General features: G+C 48.1%; 2 protein-coding genes across 4 annotated transcripts in view; both read right to left on the reverse strand.

Moving 5' to 3' along the window:
• The window catches only part of CCDC50 (coiled-coil domain containing 50), a 42,550-nt gene extending 27,272 nt beyond the window's left edge, over positions 1 to 15,278 (reverse strand). For both annotated transcript variants that reach the window (XM_033068846.2, XM_042779602.1), the window contains exon 1: positions 15,186 to 15,278. In XM_033068846.2, the coding sequence (XP_032924737.1) occupies positions 15,186 to 15,234 (49 nt within the window). In that variant the 5' untranslated portion in view covers positions 15,235 to 15,278. The remainder of the gene's footprint in view (positions 1 to 15,185) is intronic.
• OSTN (osteocrin) overlaps positions 1 to 23,796 on the reverse strand; it is a 114,255-nt gene that overhangs the window by 3,659 nt on the left and 86,800 nt on the right. The gene's annotated exons all lie outside the window — the stretch shown is intronic.

Raw genomic sequence — 23,796 nt, forward strand, 5'->3', positions numbered from 1 at the left:
AAACCAAACCAAACAAAACGAGAGGGTGGAGGGAAGTGTTATTTTTAACTGCAATAGGTCTCTGAGCAAGCCCACAGCACAGCTGCCTGTACAGCTGTACCAGCAAGACAAGGCAGGAGCACAGGAGCAAGGACGAACATTTCAGAGCTACACTTTTTTTTGGCGTTAGGATCACTGCTATGAGAAATGCTTATAAAAGTACATCCTAGCCCTTCCCAAACCCATCCTGCACAGGCTCACACACTGCTCTGATCCCTGTGATATTCAAGAGCTGTCTTGTCAGTCAGTCATGGTGCTGACAGTGCTGGCAGACCTTTGCTCCATCCTCCCCAGAGAGGCATACAAGCATGGGGGGACTTCAGCTTTGTTTTATTCAATTCTACCCACACTCTGACAAACTTTTCTATTTGGAAAAATACACATTACAGAAACATGCTTGGCACATGGGCAAGAAAGTGGGAGGGCCGTGGTAGGACACTGCTCCTTGTCTTTTGACAGTCTTGCACCAGCCCCAGCCAAGTCTCATCTCTGTCACTGAGCTAATTCCTACAATGCAGTAATGATTGGTTAACCCTTTTGGATTGACAGACTACTAAGATTTCCTAAAGAAAGCACAGGCTCAAAATAAAAAAGCAAAGTCCATATAGACTTGTGTTGCATAGACAGGCCTGCTTCTTCTAGCTGCTCCTCCGGAGAAGTGCTGAAGTTGTCCATGGGTCTCAAACAAATAAGCAAAACAAACTCCTCAAATTGTCAGTTCTTACAGCTACAGCTGAAAGATGCTGGATATCACAGACACAAAGCAGGGACAAAGGCTCCTGTTGAGGTTATTTTGAAGCTCAGTGCCTGGGCCAAGAAGCACACACAGGCAGAGTCTATTCCCTGGTGCAGCTTCCAGCTCCTGACCCAAAGCCATCAGTGCCATCCCTAACACGGCCACACAGCACCCAGACCTGAGGCTGTGCCCTGCCACTGCCTGTCCCACACAGCACTGGCAAAGCAAGTGGGGACACTGCCCTGGCACGAACCACCAAGTTGCAGAGCTTAGACATGAATAAAGGGGCTGGGTCTTACACCAGTGCCATTAACCACCAAGGTCTAGAGCAGAGAGAGGGAAGCTGGACAGTTACCAGTGATATGCACACTGGAAGCTCCTCAGTGTCCGGGTTCCCTGGTGCTCCCATCTCACAGAGGACACAGCACAGAGCAGACTGGTGGGGCAGCAGGAAGCCTTGGGTTTGTTCACACATTTGGAATTACTTGAGCATTGCTGAAGAAGCCATTTGGCTGCACACACACTCCTGTTACAAACCCAAACAGACAGCTCAAGCACACAGCCCTCTCTTTGTGCTGCTGTGGCTGCTGCAGCACGAGGCCTTTCGTCACTGTCAGAAACTTGGCTGGGCTGGCTGCCTCCAACTCGTCTGAGCACATTATTCTCAAGCCCATCAGCCTGAGAACAACGTGCTAAGGAAGATGAGAACATCCCATAACTAACACAACGAAGCACTGTCAGACAGCCAGGTGGCAAAGGATGGGGACACCTGCACCTCCCTAGCAGATCTGGGGCTGATGGCAGTGCAGAACATTCCCTCACAACTAGACCCAGTAACCATGGCAGGGAGCCAAACATGACAGCAGCTGCAAGTGAGGCCAAGGAAACCAATCCTTGAAGACTCGCATCCAACAATGAGGCAACTCTGAAATAATTGGAGATGTGTACTGGCCAGGCATGGTCTGGAATGAAGTTTCATCAGCACTAGTTCTCATTCCCTGCCCAGTCTCAGCAGGGTACAGCACAACCATTACTAGGCATTATGTACCCTGGATTTATGCTGAGAAATAGGATGGCCCCAATGACAACAGACTCAATTCCTGCTCTCTGAGAGGCTTTGTATTTAAGGGAAAAGAAATCCATTTCCTTGCTCCCTAATTGTATGTCTAAAAAAATGAAAGGTGAGATTAATATTACCTTCACTGTTGCAAATTAACTTGACTTCCCATCCCCGGGCCCTGGCTGGGAGCCACCAGGCAGTCAAACAAGCAGCAGGGGTGCAATCAGAGCAGCTACAGCTGGCAAGTCCAGTGAAGCATGGAACATTCACAACAGGTTTACCATAGTCTGATTCAGCCAATCTACCTTGGCACAGCAGGGAGCAGGCCAGAGACACACTCTGGCACAGCTGTCAATAAAGAAATGACTGCTCAGGAATCCCAGTGGCTGCTGTGGCCAGCAGAGGTGGATGAGGGCAGAAGCATCACCCTTAACAGTAGTTTGATCCAAAATCCATGCATGGAAGAGGGAGCTCATTTGTCTTGAGGAATCCTTGAGAGCCTCTCCACAAGCTCCAAGAACAGGTCTTCTCCTCTGTCAATTCTCACTGGAAATATGCCTTTTTGTGCATCTGAGGCTCTTGGAAGCATGGCTACAGCCCTGCCTTTAGGGCTGACATAACAAAGTCCCTAGGCACAACAGCTCAGCAAAATTTCGTGAAATAACCTCTTCCATTTTATATTCTGCCACCCACCTCACTAGCTTTCTCCAGCATTACCTCAGCTCCACAGCTCAGCATTTCTAACATCCCAAACTGCTTCAAACAGATTGAGGCAACCACAACAGAGGAGCAAAGGCAGCCTTAGATGTTGTTAGTGATACTCAGGTGTGTGACAGAGGCAGGTAACACCCAAAAATGGGTGGTTTGGAAAACATTGTCTCAGCAAGAGGTCAGCCCCCACTGGCTTCTCATCAAGGTTCATAGCAAAACATCCCTCTCACTTCTGCCTGGAGTCTTAGATCATGTTTTGACATCCACTGCAGGTCCCAAGGGCCCCCTTGGTTCACGTGGCCCATATAACAGGTCCGGGATACAGGCCAGGTCAATGACCCAGGGACCACAGATGCATGTTCCAAGCATTTCCTTTTGGGTCTTAAAAAACCATCTCTTGCTCCCCACCCCCTCCACTCCCAGCACTTTCCCGTCAGCACTGTGTGCTGGGTAATTCACAAAATAAACTAGGTGTGAGTCATACTTAGTTTAGACCATCTGCAGTTCTTGCATTCTAATCTGAAGGACAGAAGGGAGAAAAAAGAAAAAAGTAACATGAAAAAGCAGTATCATTATATCAGCTAAAAATCATTTTTGAGCCTACAGAGCAGATAAATTAATGGCAAGCAGCACATGCAGCCTTTTACAAGCCAGTGGTCTCAGGAGGATGCCTGAGTTATGTAGATTCCTGCAGAGTAGAAAGCAAGTTGAGATCTCTTAGAGACTCTTACCAGGGACTGGTCAGGCCACTCCAAGCCAGGTAAGTCTCCAAAATCTGCACATTATTTCCTTGAAATAAAGCCAACTTGAGCAAGCAGCCACCCAGCTGGAGGTGAGGGGCTGCCTGAGGGCAGCTTCCAGATGAACCATGCAACTGGGACGTTTCCTTCTCAGCCCCAGAAAAGCTGCTCTGTGAGATACACAGCCCAGCCTCAGCAATTCCCACTTCTGCCCTGTCTCACCAGGACACAGCTGAGCTCCTGCTGCCACGCCTGGGTGCTGACAGAGGCTGGCTACGACATGTCTGGCTGCTGCAGTCACACAGATGACATTCCTAGGGCTTTGTTCACCAGCCCCCATCATGCCAAGGAAATCAGAAAACCATGCAGGGAGAAGGTGGATCCCAGACAGAGGGCAGGTCTGGACAGCCTGAGAAAGGGAACAATTTCTGCTTCTCAGCCACAGCTCCAGAGCATCACACGTAGCTGGGAGCTATGAGGCAGCACAAGGAGACTGGGTGACTCCATGGGGAACCAAACTGAGGGGTCTCAGCCTAATTCTCAGAAGTTTAAGTATGCAAAATAGTAATAATTAAAAATAAATAAATCACCAAACCATTATGGGTTTTTTTACTAACAGTCTTGGCCTGGAACCCAAGGACATCTTGGGATTCAGGAAGAGGTTATCCTCTGCTCCAAGCTAAATGCCTTGAGGTCCAGACCATGAGATTTTTGTGCTCTGTCTGCCCCATTCTCCAACATTAAACTCTCACCTGCCTAACAATGCTTTAAAAAGGAAGAATGTATGTATTTTAGACTCAAACCCCCAGAACTTCATTACATTTTTTTAAGCTGCCTTGGGACAGAAGTCATCAACATTCACAAAGTGCCTTCTCCAAGGCTACTAGTTTGACAATCTCACTTCTGTAAAGAAGTCAGCACACTACCACAGACCAGTCCTAAAGCTGAGAGAGTATCTGCTGAACACCTCAAAGCAAAGGCAATGTGCTTGCAGTGTAAACAGGAAGATACTGGAGATACTCAAGATAATGGAAAAATAGCACAAGGCACCTCAAAAGGTTATCCCTCGAGCAAGCCCCAGCCACAAAATTTGATAAGATTTATCATTCTACAGCTTTTCTACAGAAGGCTGCCATGTTTTTTATTCCACCCTACTTGGTTTCATCTGCAATGTTTCTAAATAAGAGCAAGTCTTCTTATTCCCAAAGCTTAAAACACAACTCATAGTCAGGAATATTAAAGACCCATCTCTGACATCCAGAAGAAAATGCTGAGTTGGAGCATTTCAATCACTAAATCCTAGAATAACTTAAGTTGAAAAAAAACATTAAGTCATCAAGCACAACCACTGACCTGGCACTGCCAAGCTGACCACTAAATCATATGCTTTATTGCCACATGTACATCTTTTAAAGGACATCTTTTTAATATCTCCTAGAATGGTAATCCAAATACTTTCCTATTTCAACCACTGATCATCCTTATGGTGAAGACTTCCTTTTTTTAACATCCAGTATAAACTTCCCCTGACACAACTTAGGCCAATTCCTCTTATCCCACCTCTTGGTAATTGGAAGAAGAGGCCAATGGCTGTAACCTCCTGCCAGGGCCTTACAGAGTGATAAGGTCTCCCTTGAGCCTCCTCTTCTCCAGGCTAATCACCCTAAGGTGCTCCTCTAGGACTTGTGCTCCAGACCCTTCCCAGCTTCACTGCCCTTCTCTGCCTCCTCTGGACTCACTCAGCACCCCAGTGTCTGTGAGGGGCCCAGGACTGAGCACAGGATTCGAGATGTGGCCACACCAGTGCCTAGTACAGGGTGACAGTCACTGGCCACACCATTGCTGATCCAGGCCAGGATGGCACTGGGCTTTTTGGCCACCTGGGCACACACTGGCTCATATTTAGTAGGCTGCCAACCCACACCCCCCAGGTCCTTTTCCACTGGGCAGTTTCCCAGCCACTCTGTACCAGGACTTTGAGATGTACCTAAAAATGGCATTGAGCCTTAAGAAGTAATGACACCCATGCTTTGAAAATTCACCCCTTTCAGCCATGTCCAGCTGGGTCCCCAGACACAGAGCACTCCAAGTCACAAGAACTGTCCAATACTCCCAGGTCCTACAGCCAACATTGCTGTTACAGCTGCTGCTTTCTATTGCAGGGACTCAACACACAGAATATATTAACACTTTAAAGCAGAGAGATGATTATGATATGAGAGATGGATGAGGATGAGATGTTAATGTCTGCAAGTCATTACCTGCCAGGCTCAGAACATTCATCTCCATAGAAATTTCCTGATTGCCCCAATGTCCATCTATCTGTCCAGGACTGCCTACACTCAAAAGATCACCAGTGAGCTCAGCCATTGCACTGTGGACCCACCAGTGACATCCAGGTGGACAACTACAAAAACTTCAAGGTAGGTATACTTGTCAGGGATGGCTTGGCTGGTTTGACCCCACAATCAAATAGCAGACATGAGGCAGCCAAACACTTCACTCACAACATCTCAGATGTAACAGTGTGTGTATGGAAGAAGATAATCTCAATCATCAGTGAGAACAAAAGCTGTTTGTGTAGTTCATCCTCTCCAGCATTTGACACAGCTTCAGTTGACTCAGCTAATACTATATGTGCAAAAAGAAACAGCCAACAATAAAGGCAGAGAGTTTTCCTAGAAGTCAGTTTTACCACTACCTCCCAACCATGGACCACAGCAAAACAAACACCACTTGACTCCAACAGCTGTGCTTCACCCTCACTTAGCCCAAAGGCAAACTACCACACACCTCACTGGAGAGCAGGGCAGGACTGCCTCCACCATGAGAGGTCAAAATCCCTGGCCCACACAGGTCATGAGCACCACTGTATCTGTAAGACACCTTCATGGATCACATGATAACCCTTTTCTCAAAGGTTTGTTGGTTTCTTTTGCAGACAGAATGTCATGGCACCTTTTGCTTTAAGCCCAACACCACTCCTTTAAATTGGTGTAAGGGAGGGGGAATGGAAAAACAGCCTCTTATCAAGTGCAACTCAAAACAGCCACCCACTCAGAAAACTGCTGGGGCATGGAGCTTGCATCTCAAGAGATTTGCACTGTAGGTACCCTCCCTTACCCCACGTCCATCTCCAATGATGATCACTGTATTCTGTTGTTTTATCAGTTTAATTCAGCTTTTGTTTCAGCATTTTAGCCAATTTTACACCACATAAAACTTCCAGATAGGCAAAACTTTCGTTCTCTGATGAATGCACAGCTAAAGCCCTTGTTCAGTTCAGCAGTTTCTCTGCAGAGAGCTGGCAGGCCCACTTTGTGGTTCAGGATGGCTTTCAGGAGCCATGGCACCCAGGACTGCAGATATTTCACCAGCATTTCTCAGCCCTCAGGCTGTGGTGAATAACCTCACACAGCAGCTCCAAAGAGGCAGCCGGGAGCAGAGATAATGCAAAGTGTCAGCTCTCACAGGGTTCTCCTCCAGCTTAATCCTGAAAGATAATACAGCAAAATACAAGGAACACATGATGCAAAAAGGGAGCTTTGAATGCCCCTCTGGTACAACTTCATGCCCTCAGTTTGGTGACTGCTTACAAAAGGCTGACAGCTCGAAACCTCACACCCACACAGAAGCTGCCAAGTGCCAAAAAAAGGTTAAATTTCCTCTCTAAACCCCACATCGTGGTTTTACATCACAGTGACCTGCAGTTGTACAGAGAAACAAGAACCTCTGGAAGAAACAAGCAGAATAAAGAGTCCCCAGAGATGCCACTTTCTCTTCAGACTTTGCATGAGTAGAGCCAGCCCTGAGACTGCTCCATGGCTTGTAGCTAAACCAGAATTGCAGCTGAAAGAACACACCACAGTGTCAGTGCACATTCAAACCAGCCAGGTTTTACTCCTCCAGATCAGATACCAAGAGAAGCAAAGCTCCAGCAGGATGGGCCTCTGGGCAGCCTCCCAGCCTTGATGGAAACCCTGCCAGCTGCTGCACTCAAAGCTGAAGGTATCTGAACTAGTGCTGCAGTCAGCTCCAATTCTTGCACAGATTCCCATCAGCTTCCTTTTCCCTACAAAGGTGGCTGTTAGGATGCAAGGAAGGATTCCTGTCTGACACCTGTTCAGCTGTTGCCAGCACTGCAAAGCACCTAGCCAAGCCACGTTGTTGGTTTGTTTTAAAACCCTTTTCCTTTTCTCCGCTAGCTCCTCATGGGTACTCTCCCTTCTCCCCCCTTGCTTCCTGTGTTTAAGTTCTCCAGAATTATTAGTCAGCTCTGGGGAACACAAAGTACCAAAGCTGGCCCCAGATCAGTCAAAATTCCACATCCATCTACAAGTCACAAATCAGTAAAGCTGCAGCACTAACAATACATGTCCCCCTTCCTGTCACAGCCTTGTGTTGGCACACTGCCACAAGTGCAACTACAGATTTATAACACTGGCATACAAGGGTAAGAATAAGTCTCTGGCTTCTGAGGCCAGATGGACAGAGAGGCACAGCTCCCTGCATCATTCTGAAGCAAACTACTTTGTGGCATCTGAGTCCACAGTTCACATGCATTGCAAAGCATGAGGAAGAAGCAGGCTGGCAGCCTTTTCTCCTCTCTGAGAGCACTGAATGAGCTCCAGGTCAGTAAAGGTAAATTATTTTGCTTTGGGAACTGTATCACCTTCAGGTGATATTGCATAGTCACAGCTTCTTAAAAAGAGAAAAAGCAAAAAAAACAGAACAGCTGAATCAGGATCAAGTTAAGCTCAGCTGTTACACAGCCAGAGTTGATGCTGTGGGCAATGCCAGCTGCCCAGAACACCAGGTAACTGAGCACTGAGCTGCAGAAAAACCTGCTTTTCCCACCTTGCATCAGGGATGTGCGGAATGCAGGCAGGGCTGTGCAGCCCTCGCCAAGTTCTCAGTCCTTCCAGCACTACAATTAAGGTCAGGAGAGCCCAGCCTCTTCCCAACACCAACTTCCTTCGGAAACCTGGCGCCAACCAGATGGCCTGCAGGACAGCACAGCCCTGTGAACAGCAGAGCTCTCTGCCTGCCATGAAAACAGCCAACACCCTGGTGGCTTGGAAAATTCCCAGGCCTTCTCCGTGCCGTGCTCCATCACCTCACCTCAGCAGCACCGCCAAAGGCTCCAGGAGCTGCTGGTGAATTTAGGACATAAATCCTCCCCATCCCACCAGCCAGCACCCCAATAATAAAACTAACACCAGAGCAGAGGGAGAGGCCATTTCTTTGCACCACGATGCTACAAGTAATGCTTGCTGTACCCAGGACAGATAGATAGAATAAGCTGCTTTTGCAGTGCAGTCATTGTGCTGGGCAGAGGTGGAGAAGTTTCCATCCACACCAGGGGAGGCTGCCCTGAGCCAGACCAGCATTACCCCAACCCATGTGCCAAGTCAGTGGCAACAGTCCTTCTGCAAGGAGCATTTGCTCCAGCCTCTTGTCCTGTTTGGAGGTAGAGTCAATGCTACATGTGTTATATAATGCAGAAAAGAATTAAAACCCCTGCCTTCTCACTGCCAGGAAATATTCCTGTTTGCATAAACTTCCTTCTTCCTCCCTTTCGCCCCATTACTTCTCATGTCACTCCTGCCAGCGTCCTTATGGAATATTTGCATCTTGGTGTCTTCAAATATTTCCTCACTTATGTCCTTTTCCCCCTTGTCATCACTTATTGAACACCACATACCGAGCCCATGCAACATTTCCCCTTAGAGCTGACTTCTCTGGCCAGCAAGTTCTGGTTCAGCAAAAGGGCTCAGGAAAGGATGAACGAAAATGCACACAGGAACTCAGTTTTACTGCACACGGCTTGTTACACCTCTTTTGAAAGGAGAAGTGAAGAAAAGTGACTCAGTTGCAAACCCACTTTGACTTTCTGTCCTGAAGAGCACCTAATGCAGGGCAGAGCTACCAAGAGCACACAAACCAAACCTCTACCAACCCAGGGCAAAGACAAAAAGATCTCACTATTTTAGTTCGGCTGACAGAGCATTGTGGAGGCAACATCGTGGGTTGGTGTGCAATTAAGATAATCACCAGTTGAGCTTCAGGAGCCTGACACAAAATAACTGGGCAGGTGCAGATGGGCTGTGCTAGGCTCTGAGCAGGCTTTCATCCACACCTTTTTCCTCGGGAAGAGTAACACTTCTGGCAAGCTTAATTCACAGGGTGCCTGTGGTTACAGGGTAAGTGTTAGGAGCACTAAGCCTAACTGATCCCCTTTGCTCAAGGCAAGGTTCACAACAGCATTGCCTTGCACCCCTCTCACAGCCAGCCTGATGCCACACTGTCCTGTTCTCTTCCCAGCGCTGCTCAAAGTCTCTCCCAGCAGCCATACAGTGTCAAGGCCACACAACACTCATTCAGTGAGCTCTGTGGGATCTTTTCAAGTACTAAGAAAGAAAACGGCAGGAAGGTTCCAATTTCTACTTCTTACAAAGGAAATAGAAATGAGGTGTCAAGAGACTTTCACAAAGTCCTGTACATGCTCTATGGAAAAGCCAGTGCTGTAAGGCAAACAGAGAGCATGACAACACATCAGCCTCCAGGGAGACAGCAGTGGACATTTCCCAGTGGAAATGTCCAGCAAACACGCCCTTTGCTCCCTGCCATGCAGCCAACCAGCAGCAGAACAGCAGCTGTCGTTATCACCTTCTGGGAGAACAGCTGAAGGTCAAGCCAGCAGCGGGTGACACGCCAGAAAATGGACCTAAAACTTCTCAAGTTGTAAGGCAGTTCCACCAACAGACCAACCTCCTTCCTCAGTCCTCCAGCCTTCAAACCAGCACTGCACAGGGGCAGCAGTGAAGGAGCAGGAAGCCAACCAGCTGGGGACACTCTGGAAAGGGGAGAAGGAAGCAGGCAGGGAACTTGTCGCTCTGTCCTATAAATCAGCACATTCATGTGAACTGGATGACTCCGAGCAAGAGAAAGAAAGCTTATTCCAGCAAAACAGAAGTTTCACATAGCCCCAAGGAATATCCCATTGTTTTTCCAAATGGGGTTTTTCTAGCACCAGAGAGAACAGAACTGGCCTATTCTGCTCCCTGCAGCAGCCATCTCCAACTCCTGCCTGGCATCCTCTGACGTTTCCCATGGCCAGAGGAAATGAAAGATTAAACAGAGGCCTGTGGTGACCATAAACACACCACTCAGCTGGGAGCATTACTCAGAGACCAGCAATGGGTGATGAACGATGTCACAATGTATTGTAAATGGGAGAAAACCCCCCACTGCTATCCCTGTATCCCCAGGAATCAGTGCAAAAATAGGCTGTGTCCCTCTTATCCCATTCCAAAAATCTGTCAGGAGCCAAGGAAACATCTCTGCAAAAAGCATCAACAGGAGTCTTGGAGTGTCTTTCTGCCAAAGACTGCTTTTTGAGCAATTTTTTTGCCTCAGTACAACCTCCACAGCATTTCACAGAGGACAAGTGTTAAGGATTTAGGGATGGGAGGAAGCAGACCTGCTTGCTCAGTTGCCTTTCAGAGCCAAGAGCATGAAATATGTTAATCCTGCCCATCTCTGCCAAGCACTGCAGACCCAGAACCACTGAATGCATAATAAAACTTTCACCCAGCTTTAACAAGTGAAATGAGAGCCACAGCCTCAGCTACAAATTCATGCATGCTGGAAAAACAGATCTCCTATTACCCAGAAGAGCTGGACGTGAACCAGTGACCTGTGTCTATGTCCCATCACTCTCCACCTCTCTGCTGCCCTCAAGCCATCCATCTTGACTGAATTTCTCAGAGCCCTTAAAGAAGGAAGTCACAAAGCAGAAAATCATGAAGCTGCAAGGAAAAATCCCAGCTGGAGCCAAAGGGCATGGGGCAGGTGGCTTCACAATGACCCGGTTGACCCTCAGCTGCTCTCAAAATTGTTGCCCTGATTATACTAATCCAGTTAAAGGCCAATGCTTCCTTCACATGAATACAGCTGACAGCTCATCCCTCAAAACCATTCCCCTGAAAAACCCCTAAGCAGAATCTTTCCTCATGAGACACCTTGCCAGCCATTCACACTTCCTCAATCCTCTTCCACCTCTGACAGACATCAAATTTCTCTTGTCCACTGTCATGTTGCTGAGCACAGACAGGTACCAAAGGCCTCATTATAAACCAACAACCTCAGTCTGTTCCATGTGAGCCTGACACATTGCACCTCAGAGCTCATCCCCCTCCCCAGTCACTTGGAGGGTCAGTAGCCAGGAGGTTTTTATTGCAGGAGTCCAGCACAGGTCATGTTAAGCAGCAGAGGTCAGCAGAAAGGTCTGTAGCTGGGAGAAAGAGGAAGACTGATGCTAACAGCAAACTTTTATTCAAATTATGCTAAGGCAAAAGAGAGCCAGCCAGACTGCCTGCCCCAGAGAACTCCTTGCCAAGACAGAAAATATTCAACCTCTTCCTGTTTCCCCAAGGTCGCAGTCAGAGCTGTATTAGCACGTTTGGGATACCAGACTCTTGGGCAGCAGATTACAACCAGCAGCATTTGAATGTACAGCTCAGGAACTCTCAAAAGTCAAATCAGGGGCTTAACAAAGAATAGAAAGCACAGTGTGAGCATTGTTGTATCTCTCCAAGCACAGGTGCCACAATCAGCCTTTACCAAGGCTGGAGCTCCAGACAGCAGTGGCAGGGTCCATTCTAATCACCAGCCCAGACTTACTGCCCTTGCATTTCTTCACAGCACTACTAAAAATCAAATTCAATAAGGACACTTTACCCACTGCAAATTTCCACAGTTCTCCAGTGCTGCACACTGCTGGTGCAGAGTTTAGCATCCCTTCCCAACCCCACCTCTTCCTTTTCTCTCTCAGAGAGGACTCAAACTGGCAGAAAGACGAGGAGCCCCTGGGAGAATGCCCATACCTGGGTTTCTTCTGCTGGTGCCAAGATGGCTCTGGAGACTGCAATGGATGAGGGACTGAGCCTCAGCCTGAGCAGACAGGAATTCTCTTTACAAAGACATTGGCTTTGGAAAGGCAACAGCAGAAGGACCACAGGTACATCCTCCAGAGAGAGATATGGTTTGCACAGCTCCAGAACAGCTCCCATGCAGCTCAGCCTGCCTGCAGCCAGAAACACCTCTCAAGTCCAAGGGCTCACTCACAGCAGGCAACCAAAAGAGGTTGAAGCCCTTCCCAAACAAAGCTCCTAGTAATGCATCTGGTCACAAGAGATGAGAGGCAGTCAGATGAGAAGCAGAGCCCAAGACAGTTTTATTTGCTTTATAAGTAGCTAATCAAAATAATGTTTCTAGGACGTTTTTATCACTAAAAGGCTCACAAATGAGACCTCTAGTGAAAAAGATCTATACACACAAAGCTCTTGAGGCAGGTCAAAAGAGTAAACAGCAAAGGCTGCTTTGTGAAAAGCAAATATGTCACAGACACTTGGGAGATGAACAGAAATGCAGGCAGAGAAGCACAGGCCACAGATTGCAACTACACCAAAACTTTCAACAAATAACTTACAAGAGGTTTGCCGACCACTGAGGTCAGATCCACTCCACTACTCATGGAAAAACGGGTCTGTAACACCAGGCTGCAGTAGCAAGGTGTAGTTTATAGTAGGAAAAGCGTGTTTTGAGGGTGTATTCTTACATCAGTAAACCCCTGCCCATAAAATAAACTGGACCAGCTTAAGCTGTTTTCACCAGCAAATTGCCATCCACAACAGGCCTTCAGCTGATATAAATACTTTTAGAGATAAAAGTGTAAACACAAGAAGCAAGACTTCCTGCAGCACCTAGCTACAGCTACAGATTTTCACTGCCATCGCTGCACTGAGCGATCCCACTTTCAGAAGAGCTTTTGAAACCGCTCCAGAGGAGATGACTCTGTCACTCATTGATCCTGGCCACCTGCACACAGGGAGAACATGGACACAACACCTTCCCTACCGAAGTAGAGCTGGTGAAGAACAAAGTTCTCAAAGCTGGTTTTTTTTTCATTGTTAATGAATGACTAAGCTAACCTTTACCCCTGACAAAGAAAGGGAATGCTTTTTCCAGAAGGATCAACAGTGATTTCTCTATCAGGATACACCTCGGTATGGCAGGCAATGCATTTCTTCCCTTGGCTGGCATTGACAAAGAGCACGAAAAGACCTAATCCAAAGCATAGCTCAGTCTCAACACTTTCCAAAACAAGTGATGCCATTAAACTAAAAGCGTGACACATGCCTGAGGCTTTGCAGAACATGGCTCAAACCTCATCTACTTTGCACGTTGCTCTGGGACACTACTTTAATCCCATTGCTATCAAGTAACAACAGATCGTAGTAACAGGACACGCCTGAAGTTTAATCCGCACTATACCATAGGTGCAAATTTCCCACGGACTGGCCGAGTTACACTGTAACGCTGCAAATGTACTTTCATTCAGCATGTAAACGACCTTAGCTCAGTCCAGTTAGCTCAATTCAAAAATTAATAAAGGCAAATCAAATTAAATTGTGAATATGAGGCATCTACACAGGGATTTAATTCACTTTAATCAACCCACTGGAAAGGTTAATTGGATTCATTTTCTTGAGTAACCAACCATGTGCGGACAGACTCTAAGGATGAGATCTTGACCACACTAAAATGGCCAATAACAGTTTTGCTAATGACTTAATAGGAGGAACATTAACCCCTAAAACCTCAGCTTTAGCTTTTGTTCCAGTAACACTAAGTGAAGCATTAAAGGATGACAGGAGGTCAGTTCTCTGCACAGAAATATGTTTTCTACTCTTAGCTGGCTAAATCAGAAAATTCACAACTGCTATTTCGTAAAAATTGTAATTTGAAAAAAAAAAAAAAAAAGACCCGTGGCAAGGGAAACAAGTTGAAGGAAGTTTGGTTTCTTTTATGCAGGAAACCATTGCTCTCTATTACTAGAGAGAAAATCTAAACTAACTTGATTATGCCATAGCTTCTACGGGTTTATATCACAAATCACTGTCAGAAAGAACAAACTATCTCCTACACAGCTTTCTAAACCCAAAGCAGCTCCAGGGCACGTTTAACTGAGCTCAAAGGCACACGTGTGAGGCAGACACTGTGCTAACAGGAAAGCCGAGGCCAGCCCGGCCCAAGGGAAGGTGAATCCGTGCTCGGAGCACGGGCCAAGCCAGCGGGACCCCGACAGCGAGGGGTCTGCGGGGCGGAGCGGCTGCTTGGCGCTCCCGAGCTCAATGCAGGCCAGTCCTCACAAAACGGGCAGGCGTGAGTGTTTATAGCCGGGCTCTCCAAATCATCAGTCCCCCTCCAATCGCCAGATCTGTGGATATTCACAGTTCTGCTCCCATTTTTCCAACGGCCCGAGGGCAGCCTCCGAAGCCAGCCGAGCCGTAACTGCGAGGGACGGACAGACAGACAGACATCCCTGCTAGTCCATCTCCCGCAGGGTTCCCCGGCTGTCCCATCCAGCCCGGGCGCGGCGGGGGGAGCGCGGCGGCGGCGCCGGCGGCGGCCTCGGCCCCAGCGCAGACAAAGGGCTGCGCCTCCCCCAGCGCCGCTCCTCGCCTGCTCCCGGGGAGAAGCGGCGCTGCCAGCCCGGCCCCCGCCGCTCGCAGGGGAGGGCGCCGGGAGCGGGGCCAGCAGGGCGGCCACGGCTCTCTGACCAGCGACCACCGCTGCTTCGCCGCCGGCCTCCGCCTCTCGTGCCCCGCCGCCGGACACCGCGCACCGGCACAGCCCCGCGGGCTCGGAGCGCCCCGTCCCCTCCCGCTGACCGGCTCCGGCTAACCGCCGCGGCGCCCGGGAATTGTAAAATAATGATGTTTTTTAAAAGCCACCCCGAACCAACAGTTTCTCCCCTGCCTCGCTCCCATTTCCTCCACACCGCCCCGTCCCGTCCAGCGCCCCCTCCTCCCCCTGCCGGGGCCAGCCGCACCTTCCTTGACTCCGGGCAGCTTGGAGTGGTCGATGCCGATGCCGGCCATGGCGGGGCCCGCGGAGGCGGCCGGGCTGAGGGCAGCGCGGCGGAGCCGCCCGCGCCCCGCACCGCGAACGGGAGCGGCTGCAGCCGGCGCGGCCGGGCCGTACGGCGCGGCAGAGCGGACAGAAAGCGCCGGGCGGGGCGGAGCGGGGCCGCCTCGCCGCCCCTCGCCCCCCTTCCGGGGAGGCGGACGGGGGCGTCCCGGGCTGCTTCCCCCTCCCCTTCCCGCCGGGGCTCGGGCAGCGGCTCGGCGGGACGGGCGGCTTCCGAGGGCAGTTATTTATACATTTGGAGTTTTTTTATTTTTTAAAATTACTGTGTGGCGGGGGGTGGGGGCATTGTGTTGGTTGCTTTGAGGCCACGGCCGGAGATGCTCTCCCACCGCCGGGGCGGAGGTCAGAGCGCTCGGCCGGCTCCGGTTCCCCATCCCATCCCAGGTCCGGCTGCCTCTGTCCCTTCATCCCCAAACCATCCCAGCCCCGTGCTCGCACTGTTCCGCCCGCCTGGGAACAGCCGATGTGTCCCGGTGGAGCATCAGAGCCACTGCTCGGCGGTGTCACCTTGTCCCTCAGGGCGGGGGCGGTGACATTGTTGGGACGGACACCTCTCGAGGAGGGCAGTGCCGGCGGGAGATTCCCGGTCACGGAGCGCTGAGAGAGTCCTGTGAACCCCAGCCGAGCTCTGGCACACACGGCTTGGTGCCAGCTCTCGACGGAAACGGGAGGATTCACAGCTGCTGCCCACCTTGGTTTGCCGGCAGCAAAGAAACAGAACGCGCTGATGCTTCGTGGGCAAGGGGAGAAGATAAGGGGAAGAGGATTTGGGGTTTAGGGATGTCTGAGCTTCTCTGAGCTGAGCACAGCACAACCAGTCACTCATGTCAGCTGTTATGTTTGATCATAAATGCGTGATGCTGAGGACTATGCAAGCAGAAGAAGTTAATATTGGAAATGAGTTGCTTCCAGTGTCTATTCCAGCAGCCCAGGGCCTCCGAGCCGCTGGTGAGCAGGGGGATACAGAGGCTGAGCCCATTGCCTGCTCCCCCTCTCCAACAGGCTCTGGGAAGCCCTGTGCTGTGGATGACTGGGATGGGAACTGAGGGAGACAGAGTAGAATGTCAAATATCAGAAAAAACATCAAAGGGAATGATGTTTCAATTTCATGAAAAAGCAAAAACATTAAAGAAAATTGCCAAAATAATTTATTTTCAGATTAGCCTCGTGCTACTCCTGTATTTTCTAGTCTTGTTTCCTGAAACTCAGGAACTGTCTGTCCTGAATTCTACCCCTTTCAGATGATGCTTCACCAACCCCAGTGTGGGTGTATAGACTGCCTTCAATCTGACTGCCTTCACCTTCCCTTCAGCTTAGCCTCCTGCACAGAAGAAGCCATGGAATTGTGTGTATCTGTGATCCCTTCTCACATTGCACACATCTAGTGCACCTCTCCTGTGTGCTGGCACACTGAGAGCTGATGGGCCTCTTGCCCAGAGGGACATAGCACCACTCAGAGAGGTGAGCAGTGCACAGCTGAGCCCCACTCCATATGATCACACAGATGGGCATTAGTCACAGGGTCTTTCCCCTCCAAGGGGCCGCTCACACAGATTATCTCCTGTCACAGTCCCAGCTCTGCCCAGCTCCTCCTTCTAATTCCTCTGCCATCCACACAAGCAGTACAACTGGACTTGTTGCAAATAATCCCCATGGTTTCAGCCAGCTCCGAGCTAATGGCAGGTCTAAAATGCCTTTCTTGTTTCTCCTAAATTACTGAACTCAGTATATTCCTCTGGACATCCTTCACCTTTTTAATAATCAAGCTTTTTGTTCACTTAGTAAGATTTTTTGTTGTCACAAAAGTGAGGACAAAAGAAGAGGCCAAGCAACCCGGACTACACAGGAGAGTGGCAATGAATGTACTGATCTGACACAGGTTACAGCTTTCCAAGCCCAGAGTAGGTTTTCTCCTGTCCTTCTCTCATTATAAAGCATTCAAGTCAAGGCAGCAGAAGCTGAAATGAAGCATTCACATTTACACAGCAGCTTTAATGCAACACAGCCGCTTTATGACCCTGCTTTTATGAATAAAGCTTTAAAGCTGTCCATCCCAATGGTCATGCACTTTACTCCACACACACAGCTCTTTGCTCTAGTCTTCAGTAATTAATTTATATCATACTAAGTTGTCTGTCTAGGGCCAAAACCAGCTGCATAAATTAGTCATAAATCTGTACTGCATTCAAGAGGTTCCATGTTGGGCTGATGTTGCTTTGGTTGCTGGTATGAGTGACCTGCTTCCTGAATGTGTTTAACTTCACAAAAGTGAGATCTGGTACCCAGTGCTCAAATTCACATCAGAGCAGTTCCTGATTTCAGGTTTCTAGTACACAAATTATGGGCTCCTCATGTCTTCCTGTAGCTATATTTATTTATCTTCAATGTCTGCTGAAGCTCAATGATAGCCAGTGGATGGTGAGCTCTGCTAAGACCTAAGGAAACTACAGGAGCACAAAGTAAGTGACACTTTGTTCTTGTTGCTGGAAATGCAGGGAACATCTCCAGTTGTCAGAGCACAGAAAGGCTGTGCTCCTGGGAAGGGTAGTACAGGCAAAACCCTGTCAACACTGTCAGCCTGTTCCCTAAGGCAGCGTATTACACACCAAAGTATTTTCTTTGCCTTCTTGACAACAGATTTCTCTCTCATTTTAGCTTGATTTTTGAGATATTATTCAGACAAAGTCTTTGAAATTGGAAGATGGCATGAATCACTTGATTAAGGAAGATCCTAAAATGACCACAGCAGGACTGAGGATGAGAAGGAATTAAACAGGAACCAGGGAATGAGTTACTGATATAAAGCTAGCACTGCAGCAGCATCACATCTTAGGCTCCCCCAAAGGGCTCCTCGGTGTGGTTGCTCACAAATCACCCTCCCAGCTCTCACTTGTGTCTACAAGCTGGAGCTTCTAGGCAAAAAGCATGAAAAGTGTTTGTTCTGAGAGACTGTCATCAGCTTTTCCTGTGCAAACTGTACAGCACCTAGCTTGACAAGTAGTACGTGTTGCAGTGGGTAGGTGAATCCCAATAAAGCTGGGAAAAGTAACTGCTTCCTTTTATTGAAGAAAACAAGACAATGACACTTCAATCTTTTACAAAAGCAGTACTTATTCTCAGTACTGTTGGAGGAAAAGCCCATATTGTTTCCCATGAAAAAAACCCAGAATTTGATCTGACTTTAACTCTTTTCTCATGGAGTAATTTCATTCAGAAGAGATTTTGCAGGGCACTAATCCAACCCCCTGCTCAAAGCAGGACTGGCTTCAAAATCTGATGAGGTTGCTCAGTGCCTTCCCCAAGATGAGGTTTGAAAATCTCCAAGGCTAAAAATCACATCACCTCCCACTGTGATTTTATTCCTTGTGTCTTGGTGGACTTCTGGCTGCAGCCTGCAAATCTGGACCCTTGTCCTTGCACGGTGTGCCCAGTTTGGCTCTGCTTTCCAGCTGCCCCTCTCCATGGCAGACCACACATGCCAGGCACATCTGTGAGGGGTGTGCTCAGACATGGCACTGCAGCTGGACTGTGCCACCACACAAGTATTAAACACCAGGGAGCTCCAGCACTGGGCACTTTGCCTACCTGCATCCAGGCATCTGATCTGTCCCTAAAGGCTGGGGTAAACCAGACTGTTATACTCGTACACCACACAACACCTTCCCAGCTTTCACAGCACTGAAAACACCCCTGAGAGGATGCTCAAAGAAGAGGCTGGGATACTTAAAAACAGGAAAAAGCAACACAACCTTGGCCCTCAGAAAAGCCACAGTGAGCTTTGATGAGCAGGAGCTGCCAGACAAAGCATTGGGACTAGGAGCTAAGATTGCTTTATGCTGTAAGATCTTTCTGCAGGCAGGAAGAGATTGTTTTGTGCTTGCTTCTTAAATAAACTGGGCACCTCTCCAAGTCTCCTGCTGTCATTTGAGGTCAACAGGATAACAACAACTGTGAAATAAATTAACTCTCATCAAGATGTTCGCTTTTGACAGAACAGCCTTTGTTAAAGTCTCCTTAACGACGGTGAAGCTCATTTCCAACTGATGAGGCTGCTGTCCGAATAGACACAGAAGATAATAATCCTACAGGCAGGAACTCGTGCATCCATTAATGGTTAATGCAAAGGGATGGGGAAAATGATTCTAGGTCTCTCATGCTATCAGGTGCTGCACAAGCCCATGTCCAAAATTAGTATGTCAGTGGTGACTGAAGCCAGGGAGCTGACGCTTCTGGGGACATGGGCTCTGTTTTTCCTCTCCAAAGTCAAATTCCTGTATAAAACTATAAAACCCAGTGCAGGACTCCATTCAGTCTGCAGGAAGCCTGAAGGATGTGAGTGCATTGTTTTCCCCCTGTGATAAATAAAAATCAAGGTTTGGGGGCTCAAACAGGACCTACCCCCAGCTGGGGGCAAGGAGGGAGGCAGGTGATGTAGTGATGCAGGGGAAAAAACAGACAGGGGAAAAAAATAACACTTCAGACATCAACCTCTCTGCATTTCTAAGCTAAGGCACTTCAAGAGAGGTTTGAAGCCCTGCGCCAGAAGGGGTGGATGAGAGGAAGCAAACATTACAGCATTGGCAAAGAGTGCCAAGAAGCAGGTGTGTAATTTCCGTAGGTAGCTGAATGGTGCCTGTGGGAATTCAGGCTCCCTGAAGAACAAGGAGAGCAGAAGCCTGCAAGGATTAAGGTATTATAAAGCTCACCAGGGGTAATGAATGGGGTGATTGCAAAGGAAGAGCAGAGAGGAAACATAACTTGTGCTTACATGTAACATAACGAGGAGCACTAGGAAAATCATGAGCTGTGCCACAACAGAGCAAGGGGTTTTCTCCACTGTGAAGCTGGAGAGTAAACATGTGCAATCTGAATTGAGGTATGCCTTCCAAAAATCTCCCTTAGAGAAAAACATTACATAAAGTGTTACATAGTAGATGAGGGAAGAAGAGAGTAGCTAAATGTGTCATTCCTTACCCTTGTGCCAGAAGAGCAGAACCCACCAGAATAAGTTATTCACTTAGTGCACTGCTGGGAGCTGCCTGCAAACCCACACAATCGAGGCATAAGAAGCACAAATGTGGCAGCTAGTGATGAAGCACCTTGGTCATTCTCAGATATTCACAGCCACTACCACCGGATGAAACCTCAACACACTGATGTCAGAGGGAATTTGGTAGGGAGCTGAAGTAGGTGCAATTCTTGCCTAGTAGTGACTTTGCTATATTCCACTCAGAAAAATTTCTAGGTCTACCTTAAAAAAATCACCTAATATGATTGCACTTGCCCTCCTCTTCTGGGTTAAAAAATATTTAAAAATTAAAAATTCCTGTGTTATCACTTGGGCCAGCTTTGCTTCCCAAGCTGCAGGGTGGTAAGGCATGAATATGGAGCCCTCATTTCAAGTCACTTTGTGTGTGCAAGTCTACAGCCATAAAATATTGGTGTTCATTTAACAAAACACCTTTTTGCATGTGCCAGACTCTCACAGAGTCTCAGTAGATCAGGGTGCAAATGAAAAGCTGAGTAAGAAGACAGGCTCTCCAAAAGGCAAATTTTAAGATTATCTGTATAAGTGTCACCAAAACACTACAACTCTGTGTATGCTCCAAGCCCTCCCTTGGGTGACTCGTAGTGACAGTTTCCAAAAAAAATGAGCAACATTTCTCAACAAACCAAAGCACCAGATGGTAACTGAGAGCAGGAAGAGGGGGAAAGGGGAATGACGGTGAAAGTTGGCACTGTTAGCAGATAGAGTTGACCTCCACAACCTTAAAAATGCCCTTACTGATATTTTTAGCAGGAAATCACCCAGCCTTGTCTTTACTCAAAGTAATACATGCACACGCTACATTCATCATCCAGGATGAGCTCAGGGCTTGGAGAAGGCAAGTCAGAAGAGAAAGGGATCAAGCTCAGGGTAAATCTGGTGGTTTAACCAGGTCATACCAGATCATGTCTCTTCAGGACACTGTCCTGGCATGGAGGTCAGATTAGTCCTACACAGGCACACCAACATTTACCATCAGGATCATCACTGGAAGTGTTTTTGAGACCAGCAGGTCATGGCACATTTCAAAGCAGAAGAGATTTCCATACTGCCTTCCTCTCCTTGCCAGGAACCTCAGCCAAGTCGCCCCAGTCAGGAGGGAGGCTGAGTCTGGAGGAGATGCTTCAGCTCAGGATTAAGAGTCAGAAGTGTGAACTGGGGCATGACTGCCTCTGCTCCCTGCTTTCTCCACAGGTTGCCTCCTCCCACGTCCAACAGCTTTAGTGTCCCAATTTACTCTTTCAGCCCCTCATTCCAGGGCAATGCTTTAGAGCAGGCTTGCTCTCTGAGAAGTTGAATGATTTCCTGGCAAACCCTGGACTGGAAGTGAAAGACACACAGGCAGCCCAGCTTCACTGCTTACCCTCCACAGCCTTAACCTCAAAGAACTGGTTCTCTTCAGCACAATGCCTGTCAGATGTGAGCTGGTGCTGCTTCCCTCTGCGTGTGATCCTTGGTTGCCTGCAGTGAGGTGGCAGCTGAGCTGCTCTACCACTGCCTTGGACCTTTCCCTCTTCCTCCTCTAAGCAAGGATACAGTTGAACCACAGCATCCAATTTTGTATCAGTAACAGGCCAAGCAACAGCTGAGCCCCAAAGACAAGCACACAGAATGAGTCAGACTAAAAGCTTCATAAATATTGACTGGTTTTAACAGTCCCCTAAGGAGCAGAGAATCTCATTTTATAACTACATCTCCCTCCTCTCAGGAAGCTGCAAGGGGAGTAAGTCTCCTGGCTTATGAGCACAATATTTTAATTCTTTTCTGCAGTCAAGTTGCTCTGGCTGGGACTTTGCACCACACATCAGCAGGATATCTGAGCACCTTCCAGTGGTGCTTTAAATAACATTCTGGAGTGGGCTTTGTTCTCTCAAGTTGGCTCCAGCATAGAAGTGACTTGGTTAGAGGAGAAATCAGACATTAAATGTGTAAGAGATGAAGCCTGAAGAGCACATGGTGCATGTCAGTACCTTCTCCTCTCATTCCTACCAGATAAAGCACAGTTGGAGACCCAGAGGAGCAGACATGCAGTAGGAATGTAGACAGAAGAGATACACGGTAAAAAGTGTACAGTGGGGATACAGGTGGCAGACACCATGGCAGAAAGGAAGGACTTGTCTACAGAAGATGGAAACAGTTTGTTGTGGATGTGAATATACAGAGGGGACAGAGACATGGATGGGACAGGTGGGAGCACTAAGCCACTGCCCAGGATGGAGAGCAGGATGACTCCTGTCATTCTGACATTGTGTACAAAGCTCACTTCTCCCCTGCCATGAGGGCAGCTCTCTTTTCTTGCCTGCTAAATGCTCACCAACTTCTCCCTGATTTGTTGGCACTGTCAATCCCCCATTCTGTCTTTTCCTCTACAAAGCATGTCCACTCCCCATTTCCAAATTTCTTTGTTATTCCTCATCCTCATCTTATTTTTAGAATCATTCTAGGCAAGAAAGCAGTGATACATGAATCTCTCCGTATGTACCATGCACAGTGAAATCCTGTCTCTACCAACTGAGGCTACCTACTTGCAGCCAAGTCCCACACTCGGTGCAGAGGTTGTGGCACTGTTCATACGTGCTTTCTTAAGCACCTTAAGTAAAGGAACTTCCCTGACAGGTCCAGCCTCAGCAGGTTGTTTGCTTTGGGATGAAACAAGCTATGGTTAAGTGGAGTCCATAAGACCATGACAAAGTCTGTGGATGCTGATGAGGTTCAGCTGAAATACATGGTGCACGTGTTCTCAGGAAGCTTGTTTTTTTCTCCAAACCCCAAATGTACAGCATACAAAGTGGTCTGGAAAGGTGCCAGTCCAGGCTGGCTCTGGAAAGTAGCCTTTGTATGTTCTCATGTTTTCAGCAGCTCAACACTGCCTCCTGCATCATCACTCAGCATCCCTCCCTGAATTGCACCTGTCTGAGGCTTGCTGTGGAACAGCAGGGGTTACTGCTTTGGGATCAAACTCAGGTTAGGTTATTTGGAGGCTGCAGTCCTACCATCATTAGAGCCAACTGCAAAGCCCAAAACAACTTTGGAGAAACTGAGATTTTTTATAACATACCTAAAAAATCTTAATTGCTGCAAGTCTGCATAGCTTTGTGGAAAGAGAAACTTCTACATGAAGGGACAGACTGGGACTGTGGGAGGTAGAGATGGAGTTCACATCTTCATGTTCTCATTACCCTTGGACTCCAGACATAAATGGATGATTATCAATGACATTATCAGTTTTCAGACATTACCTGTGAGTGAAGTAATAGAAAGACTGTGGAGACTACAGTAATTTCACGATTATAAGCCGCACTGAGTATAAGCCGCACTTCTGGGTTTCAGCAACTTTTTGGTTTTTTGTCCATACATAAGCCGCACCTGATTATAAGCTGCATGTTACAATACAGAGTGTGATAAAAGGTATCTGTTCTATCTCCATCTGTTGAGGGTGAGGGCAGTGATCCTTATCTCAATGGCA

The sequence above is a fragment of the Catharus ustulatus genome, chromosome 10, assembly GCF_009819885.2.
Source record: "Catharus ustulatus isolate bCatUst1 chromosome 10, bCatUst1.pri.v2, whole genome shotgun sequence".
NCBI lineage: Eukaryota > Metazoa > Chordata > Aves > Passeriformes > Turdidae > Catharus > Catharus ustulatus.